Source organism: Halichoerus grypus, chromosome X (assembly GCF_964656455.1).
Source record: "Halichoerus grypus chromosome X, mHalGry1.hap1.1, whole genome shotgun sequence".
In the NCBI taxonomy this organism is placed as follows: Eukaryota; Metazoa; Chordata; class Mammalia; order Carnivora; family Phocidae; genus Halichoerus; species Halichoerus grypus.
In genome coordinates, this window is record NC_135727.1 from 95,347,584 (window position 1) to 95,357,314 (window position 9,731).

The 9,731-nt window shown below is 43.6% G+C and overlaps 1 protein-coding gene across 1 annotated transcript; it reads left to right on the top strand.

Annotated features, from left to right (window-relative positions):
- The first annotated feature begins 8,301 nt into the window (after window positions 1-8,301).
- Window positions 8,302-8,965, top strand: PPP1R2C (PPP1R2 family member C). Its single transcript, XM_036097280.2, has 2 exons — window positions 8,302-8,568; window positions 8,647-8,965. The coding sequence occupies exons 1-2, from the start codon at window positions 8,339-8,341 to the stop codon at window positions 8,963-8,965; spliced, it is 549 nt and encodes a 182-aa protein (XP_035953173.1). The 5' UTR covers window positions 8,302-8,338.
- Window positions 8,966-9,731: the final 766 nt, after the last annotated feature.

A 9,731-nucleotide genomic window follows, 5' to 3' on the forward strand; every position in this document is an offset into this window, starting at 1 on the left:
GGGACTTTTTCTTTGTCAGAATATTGGGTCACTAATTCAAGAAGCCTACTGAAAAGTAATAAACCTCATGATATACCAAATCTCACTTTCCTCGTGTCCCTTTGCTTTTCTCTATTTTTCTCTAAAGGAAAATTTTCAAGGTGCCTTTGAAAATGTTACCAGTCCAAGCCTAAATTCGTAAACCTGGTTCTTCTACTTTGCTTTGGCTATTGTCTTCTCTTTGGTCCTTCGGTGTTTTGTATTTTTTTTTTTTTTTTGAGCCATGCACCTTGGTTTCCTGTTGATACTCAAGAGGGGAAAAACGTCATCTTAATAATAGTTATAAGTTGCCCAAGAGCCATTTCTCATTAGGTGATGACAGGCCTTGTCATACTCAATACTTCCCCATTAAAAAAAATAAAATGAAAAAAAGGGACTTTATTTCTGAAATGTTTGGAAGTATAGGCACAGGGAAATGGAAAATGGAACAATTCAGGTCACAACTGACCCTAATAAGACTTAAACAAACAATGGAGACAGAGATGTATTGCCCGAGCCATGAAGCAATGTTCTGTTTTATCTTTTGTTAAGTGCATATTTCTCAAAAAAAAAAAAACCCTGATGATAAAGTGTATTATTTTTAGCACAATTATCTGAAGTGACCATTTTACATTGGGATGGGGGCTAATCTCTTTGAAGAGTTGTGTCCATCTACTGCTGGAGGATTTTCTATTAAGGCAGAGGCAGCCATCACCTAGAACAGCCCCAGTGACTGTCTGACGGACATGCTTGCATTGATCCCTGCTGTTTATTAACAAAAGCATTATCAAGCCCTTACTGTGTGCATTAGGAGATACAGAAGACACATAGGACATCAAAAACAGGATCTCTACATGTGAGGTGCTTTCCATCGAGCTCTAATTGGAGTCCTTGTGAAAACTGGGCCATGAGACCACTGAGATTGACTGTTGGATGAAGCATGCTTGGACAAATATGGCCAGGCTAACCTGCAGGGGACCATCTGTGAGACGAGATTACAAGAGTGCCAAGAAAGTTGTTCTGTCCAAAAGAATATACCCTGCAACCACTATCAGATGCCTAAAATACCACCAACCCACTATCCTATCAAGTATCTATGGGTCTATGTAACCTGTTACAATGGCAATTCCCTGGGGAAAACTATCAGCTAAGAGAAATAGACTCTGCCTTTGAAGGATAGCTATTCATGTGACTCTAGTTTGTACTGAGCAAGTGCAGACATCAGTAGAGAATCAGTAACAGGGAATGCCAGGGAACCCACCCTGCCAACTCCTTCTTCTACTTTTCTTTCTACATGTGCAATCAACTCAAGTAGTTGGTGTGACTGTTTGATTAAACAAAGAACAATGGGCCATTCTTGTATATAGTTCTGAAAGGAGTAGCCATTCTATTGTGGCAGTATGTAATGGATCAATCCTTCAAAGACCATTTGTACTCATCATCTACCACAGACCACCTTCTCCATCTTCTGCCTGAAGTTCCCTTCCCCGGCCCTTCTTCACTTCAGTGCTTAGTTCAAAACACACCCCCTATACAAGCCCTTCATCACAGAATGAATTCCCCTCCCTCTGTACTTCCCTTTGTACTTGCTCATCTTTCCAAAGAGTAGAGCACAGGGTCTCCAGCTGTGGACCTGGATTTGTCCGAATCACCCGCCAGATGGGGCAGGACCATGTTCTACTCCACTAGTTTTCCATGTATCCCCTGGACCAACACCATCCGCATCACGTGGGAACTTGCTGAAATGCCAATTCTCAGATTCCTTCTGCCCCAGACCTACAGAATCAGAAGCCCTGGGGGAGGGGCCTAGTACTCTGTGTCTTAAAAGCCCTTCAGGGAGTTCTGCTGCACGTTGAGGTTGGACAACCACTGTTCTACTCTCTTTGACTCCCGCCTTCCTGTCAGGGTCTTCGTGGCTGCCATGAACTGTTTTGCTGGCTCTGTTTAAATACAACCAACACATAGGCATGACTAAGATGGAACCAAACTTCACTGCTAGGTTTACTTCTGTTTATTAGAGCTGAAATGTGTTAACCTTACTTACTGGACTGGTTGTCAGAAAGGAAGAAGATTCTGTCGGGTTACATCAGCCAGAATAAATTGCCAGCTGACGATCTTTGCATGTGGTAGTCACAAATACCATAAATCATTGACTGGAATTCGGTGACAGCTTTCTTGCCCCACCTCCCTGCAGATACCATCTTGTTAGTGAGTCATGGGATGCTAACAATATATTTACTGCAGCTTCTAAGAAATCTGACGATTCTGTGAGTTATTTTTCTTATTGCGTGCGAAACATCATAAAAAAGACTTGCAGTGTTTCATTTCTTTTTCTATTACCCTCTCTTGCTGTTTTTATAATGTTGTTTCTAAAAAATACAGATATATAATAACAAGAAAATTTGTTTCCTGAATAGAATGGATCACACATCAGGTTATATCTCCATGTGTGTGTTTTTCTCCCCAGCCATATTTGTACACATGGGAAATAATCCTGTCTATAATGTCATCTTTAAAGGGCTGCCTCAAGGAATCTCAGTGTTGTTGGCAAAATTGAATTTTGCTGCCCGGGATCACATTATTGCTTTTCTAATTTGACTATGGTTCATCCAGAACTAGAAAACTTGGTCAGCTGGCCTATTGATTCCTTGCCCAAAAAACTTCCACTGGTGCCTCAAGCTGAGCTTGCACCTTATATTTTAGCTTGCTACGCAGAGGACACAAGATTTTAGGATTTTAATCCTGAAATGGTGGTTTTGCTGTTTCTTTTGTTCTTTCCAAGTGCCAGTGCTACTGGAGAATGATGCAGGCCAAAGAGGCAGAGATGAGAAGGGGGTTGGATCTAAACTTGGGGAGATATCTGATTTGGATATGAGACACATGTTGGGACCCTGACTCCCACTACTTCTAGAAGAGGCTTGTAGCAAGTGGGCAAGTGCATTGCCATAGTGGTTCCAGAAGACCTGGGTTTTTAGTGCTGGCTGTGCCACTAACTGCCTGTTTGACCCTGAACAAGCCACCATATCTTTTTGATCCTCAATCTTCTCCACTAGGCAATGAGTCCTCTGGGACTGCTGTGGCATTGTACTTTCCCATTTGCTACACAACCCTTCTAGGAGTGGTGGCAGTCAGGGGTTCCAGCACGTGTCATATCCAAATCAGATACCTCCCCAAGTTTACTTATTTTTCAAAAAATATTTTATTTATTTGAGAGAGAGTGAGATAGTGAGAGAGAGCACAAGGGGGAAGGAGGGGGAGAAGTAGACTCCCCGCTGAGCAGGGAGCCCGACCCAGGGCTCAATCCCAGGACTCCGGGATCACGACCTGAGCCTAAGGCAGACGCTTGACTGACTGAGCCACCCAGGCACCCCTTCCTCCCCAAGTTTAGATCCAACCCCCTTCCCATCTCCTGGGCTTGGCTGATAGAACTTTCAGGATTTCCATCTGAGCCAAAATAATACTTTCTGGAATCTAACTTTATGTGTATATATGAAAATAATTGATTGATAAAGCCATGTTCTATTTTATCAATAGCTCCTTCCCTGACCAAGCAGGGTCAAGAGAAAGAAGAGGAACCACCTTTCATTTTCCTATGAAACATTTTAGCGTCCTTTAGGGAACAGGAAGAACATTTCTCTCCCACAAACTCTTCAGCCAATCCCTGCAAGGCCTGTTTTCTGATATCTGTGACTTTACTTTCTGTATAACTCCTGGCAGACATTCCCATTGATGATCTTTCTCTTCCTTTAATATTCCCAAACTGGATTATCCCCTTGGAGGGGGGCTAGGCTGATGTTTACTATGTTACATCAGACATTTTCAGTGATGTCCTGTCTCCTCTGTGACCTGCTCTCAATGATTATGATTGTCAATCACTACAGTAGAAAATCTCCTTAAGACAAGTGACCACTCAGAAAATCAACACTTGGGATAACCAAACACTCATGCTTTGGGCAACAACTCACTTTCACAGTGGTTTTCAAATTGGCTTCCTTTCTCAGGTCCCTGTGATGCCTCAGGAACCACCTCTGAGGTGCCAAGTGATGATAACTCTGGGGTCCCCACTTCATTCAGACAGATCAACTCCATTGCTTCCTAGCTCCAGTGTTATCAGTTGTTATTCTGGAGTTCTATGTAATATTTCATTTGGAAAAAAAAAAGTCTCACTGCTTTCAAACTTTTAATGAAAAAGATAGAAAACCATCACCTCACTGAACCTCTCTAGATCTGCCCATATTGTCAGACTCCTCCTTTCAAAAGATTTTTGTACACTTTCCTCAGTTCATTCACCAGCTTTACAGAAATATGGGCATGTGCCAGAGTTTAGACAGGTGTCAATTATGTGTTAGGTGTGGGGGAACTGAAGATAAAATGCACAATCCTTGTTTTAGTCTGGGTTCTGCCTGTAAAAGCAGAGCTGGAGAGAAAGACTTTCATTTGGGACTGTGAGCCCAAGGAGCAGGATAGCAGGAGAAGATTTGTGAAAAAGGATGGGAAGAAGCCAACAGGAGGATGCATCAGCACATTGGCCATCCACTCCCAATGCTCCAGCCGGAATCCAAAGTGCAGGGAGTTAATGCCCCTCCCCACTCCCAGCAGGCCTTAAGTAAAGATGGCAGCAGTTGATGCATAAATATACTCCAGCACCCTCACCCATGAGGTGGAGGTGAGCCATGGGGGTCACTCTTCCTCACTGACTCCCAGTTTTGCAGCAGGATTAAGCTCTAGTTGCCCACAGGAGGAAGTGCTTTGGTGATGTACCCTTAGTCTCCTGCCCTCCCCTGTCTCACTTTCTTACTCCCCTACCAATGTTTTCTGCAAATCTCTTCTCAAGTATAGACTACTTGCACTTGAATCCTTGTCTCAGGGTTGGTTTGTAAGGGAACCCAATCCAAGATACAGATATTTAGTAGAATGTCAGAAACCTGGGTTTGGAATATGAGAGAGAGAAATGGGGCAAGAAACAGAGATTCAAAACCAAAGAGCACTTTCGTTTTCATACCACACAGTATTTAACATAGTTCTCCAAGTACTGTGGATAATTCTTGGATAAACTGATGCATGACTTCAGATACCACATGGCAAAATTAGTACTAATCCCCACTTCCAGTAGCATGATTGGTCCCCGAATAGCCCACTGCCTTCTCAGAGTTTTACTAATCTCTCACTAATGGCAACCAGTGGGACATCTGGGATACCTTCCTTGTTGGTGGGGACTCTTGGTTTCTTAGGTATTTCCACCTTTAGTTGAGAATTTCTTTATTCCTAGCTTGGTTCTCCTTTCGAACCAACCCCCATACTTACAGCGCTTGGAGAATGTCTCCATGGAAAAGAGGTGATTCTCAGGGGAAGAAACAAAGCTGTGGAGTCAATCAGTGCTCTGCAGAATACTCTGATCCTGTGCAAACATCAGAGGGTTCAAATGACATTTTAAAAATCAGTAATATTTTTTAAATGTTTTTTAAAATTGTGATGATAGAACAGCATGGATATTTAGATGTATTTATCAAACATCAACCCATTGAGGACCACCGAAGCACCACTTGGCTTTCTGTGCATTTGAAAGGAAGGTTCTGCTCTTGGAAATACAGTGGATGGTCGCTAAATATTTGTCGAAAGGATCTTCTAGGTGTGTATCTAAATTTCATATAATGTATCATTGACTGGGAAAGTTTTAGTTAGCCCTGAAGTGTGTGTGTGTGTGTGTGTGTATGATGGAGCCTCAGACATAACTGCTCCTCTCTTGTCCTAGGGCAATAACAAGTGAATAGCGTAAAGAAAGAAGAATATTGGAAAGCCTGCTGATCTTTTCTAACTCAAGCTTATGGTAGGGTTGCTGAGATTGAGAATTTTTAGTTTGATGACAAGAACTCAAAACTTGGGTTTTTCTTAGGGAGCGCTTCATTAATTAAGCAGATAACGAGCAAATGGTAGGTGAAAAAGGATTACTTTTACGTAAGGTACAACTGAAATCTGTCAGGCCTGGCGGATTCTTTCTTTAAACCATGTTGTTTGTGGCCCATGTAATAGGTCACAATCATAGTGCTCCTGCCCCAGCATGAGCTGCCTTTGTGCTACTGAAAGATGAATTTCAGAAAGCGCAAGAACAACCGGATTGCTGACTCATTATATATTGAGCAGCTTGTATATTCAGATCACAGTATGTGGGGGTGGGTGCTGTGTACGGACAAAAGCAAAATCCCAATGCACTGGAATCAGCATCTCCCTTTAACATCCTGTTTACAGCTAAACATGCACAGACCCACACTGCCTACCAGCCAGGAGGACCAACCACATTTGTGCTGCCCTGTGTTGCCTTGCATTTAGGCTTTTTAAAAGGGTAGCCTGGAGTAGTTCTGAATAATGAAGGTTGTTTTTTTCCTCCCCTGACATACCGGAGGGTTTTCCTGTAGCCTTGAATATCAGCTTTTGAATCCCTGAAAGCCCTCACCACAGAATGCAGCTTTTTTTTTTTTTTCAAAGAGTAGGGTATCAGGAAATTCTTTTTCTGAGATGAATAACACAGTTTTAAAGTGATTGCAGAGTTCCTGAAGTTAGTAGGACTTTGGAGAATACAGGACAACTTGAACTTAAGGTGCTTAAGACCCTTGTAAAAGTTTTACGGTTCTTTCATGCTTTTGCTTTTGTGTTTCGAAAATGCAGAAAGACCTTGAGGGAGAGAGGAGGAAGCAAAATGTTATCAGAAGGGAAAAAAAAATCTTGTGAGTGCTACCTGGAGGGGAGAATGTGAAACTGGATCTTAATTTCCTTTTTGTTTTTTAGAAGAATGTCACTGCCTGTGAAATATGAGGCCTGTGAAGGACAAAATGTTCCAAAGTCACTCCTATAACAGCCCCCAAATTCCACATATGGGTTTTTGGGTTTTTTTTTTTCCCCCCCATGTGACTAATTGGACAAATGGTAACTGACTGTAAAGGCTCTGGAGTCCTCTTTTCTCTATTCACACATCTCATTCTTACAGTTCCCCATCACCTCTCATTTATTATTCACTCAATAAATATTTTTGTAATACGTACTATGTGCCAGGTACAGCATCATGTTGTGAAGATACAGAGCTGGAGATGATGGTGAGCAAAACACATCTCCCTTGCTTTCTTGGAGTTTACCATCTAGTGTGCACAGATCGTATAATCACAATGCCAAAGAGAATAAGAGAGGCCACGAGAGCACAGGAAGGCCTGTCTGCCCTGGGGCTCAGGAAACAGGCCCAAATAAGGCAATAAAGATTGAGCTGAAAACTGTAAAGGCCTCTGGGATAGGAAGGGAAGTGGATGCTCTTGGCACGGAAAGGCCAGGATTGAAAGCTGGAGCTAGGGTGGGAAGACTTCAGCGGGAGAATGCTCCAGATGTATGTCTGAGCAGTTCAGAGAGCTGCCTTTTTTGGCCTCTTCTGGATTTGGGTCTTTATGTTACAGGAAATGGGCAGCTGTTAAGGGGTTTGAAAGAGAGATGTGACAAGATTTGGTGGGTGTTTTTGAAAAACCACTCTGGCTAGAGGGTGGATAAAAGAGGTTGGAAGGCAGCAGGGGGGGCTATGGGAGGCAGGGCTCAGGTCAAAGGCTGTGGCTGTAGTCCCCACAAGAGGTGGTGGTGAAATGAAACAGGGTGGTGGTGGAACAGAGAGAACTGGAGAGTTTCTCGAACTATTTAGGCCAGTGCCTGAGAGCTGGACTGGAGAGTGAGGCACGGAGGGAGGATGATGCCAGGTTCCCAGCTGGTGTAAGTGACTGGATATTGGGGCCATTAACCAAGAGGCGGAGCATGAAAGAAAGACCAGGGGTTTTGTGTGTATGTGTGTGCTTGTGTGTGTAAGTAGGTAGGGGAGAGGGAGGTGTGCATGGTGACAGAAGGAAGGAGCAGAAGGTAATCGCCTTGTAGCACCTACACCTCCAATCTTTCCAACCAAAATAGTGAGTCAAATTTTTGACTGGGACCCACAGTAAGACATATGTTTTACATAGCCTCTGGTACACAGACAGACTACATAGAAATTCACAAAACAGTACTTCCCTGTTTCGTGTTTAACACAGGGCTATTTCCCATATTACTCCTTAAAACAAAAAAACTGCCAGCATGGGCTGGGAGGCGGTGACGGGGGCCATGACGGCGGCCATGATGGCAGCGGCCACCTCTGTGATGTCATCTGCAGTGTCCTTTGTGATGTTGGGACCTGGTGAAGCTCTTAGGACGTTGCGACCAGTGCCCAGAACAGACCGAGCTGCTGCTTCAGCCTGGAGGGCAGGCAGGAGGCTGCGGAGGCCCAACCCTCCCGTGGCGGCCCTTGTCTCCCCAGGGAGGCATGGCGACCTCCACCACCTCACACCGGCCCATCAAAGGGATACTGAAGAATAAGAGCTCCACTGCTTCCTCGGTGACTGCCTCTGCCCAGCAGTCGGGAGGGACAATACCGGAGGTAAAGAGAAAAAAGTCCCAGAAATGGGACGAATCCAACATCCTGGCCACACACCGTCTAGCCTACAGAGACTACGATTTAATGAAGATCAAAGAGCCCAGCAGCCCCTACTTCAGCCCACAGGACGATGGAGAAGAGCCAGTGAGTGATTTGGAAGCAAAGGAAGCCATGACCCCAGACATCTTAGCCAAGAAATTAGCCGCCAGTTGTACCTTGGAGTTGAACTGCCAGTTGGGAGAGCCGGAGAGTGACAGGGCGCACAGCAGCAAGATCCTTTTCGACAAGCAAGAACAGCAGTGGCAGTTCGAAATGAAAAGGAAACTATACTCGAACGAAGGCCTGAACCTCAAGCTGGCTAGAGAACTTATCTCCAAAGACTTCCAAGACGAGAAAGACAAGGATGACAACGAAGAAACTCTACATGATGACAACAACGAAGACAACACTGCTGCGGAAGAATCGGATGAAGGTCCTACAAGTGACGAACTGCAAACCCAGTCATTTTCTGCCTAGACAACATCTGCTCTGCCCGGCCATTGCTTGCCATACGAACTGCTACGAACTGTTACGAACTGCCACGAACTGCTACGAACTGTTACGAACTGCCACGAACTGCCACAAACTGCTACGAACTGTTATTCCATCACGCTGCTGCTTGCTTGTCGAACCCTGGCTTCCAGTACTGAAAATACCTATCAGTTAAACTGTACCTCCATAATTCAATGGTGAACTTAGAAAATAATACACTAACGGCAAAACGGTTGCTTGGTATTTTTGTGCGTGGTTCTTTGTGGCAAATACTGATAGCAATTTAAAACCACTTGGCTTTTAAAAAACTACTGCTTGCTGTACATATTATACAGCTTTTTAGATGTTAAAGGGGATTAATTTACATTCATTTGTAGATGTACTGGCTTTTTTTTTTATCGACTGGCTTTTATAAAAAGGTTTTGTTACAAAATCAAAATGCAGTCAGTACAGTTAGGTTACATAGTCTGATGAATATTCAGGCTGAAAAGCACTTGTCTTTAGGGTGATTTGCCTGTTTAATTGGGGAGGGGAAGATGTGTTAAGAGTAATGAGCTTAGGATCTTTACATTTTCTCTTTTCTTTCAGTGCTTACAAGGAAATGCTACCTTTTTTCTCAACAAAAATAGTTCTTTTTCACGAATCACTGGGTTAAAATTGTGCGTGTCTATTCGGACTGTGTCTTGTACACCAGGTGGGCAGATTAGATGTCAATATTTAAAAAAAAATCTAATGTTATCTTAGTACTCCC

Coding starts and splice junctions, on each gene's coding strand:
- PPP1R2C (XM_036097280.2), top strand. CDS start 8,339: ATGGCGACCTCCACCACCTCACACCGGCCCATCAAAGGGATACTGAAG. Junction 8,569..8,646: donor CCCAGCAGCCCCTACTTCAG/CCCACAGGACGA, acceptor CTTAGCCAAGAA/ATTAGCCGCCAGTTGTACCT.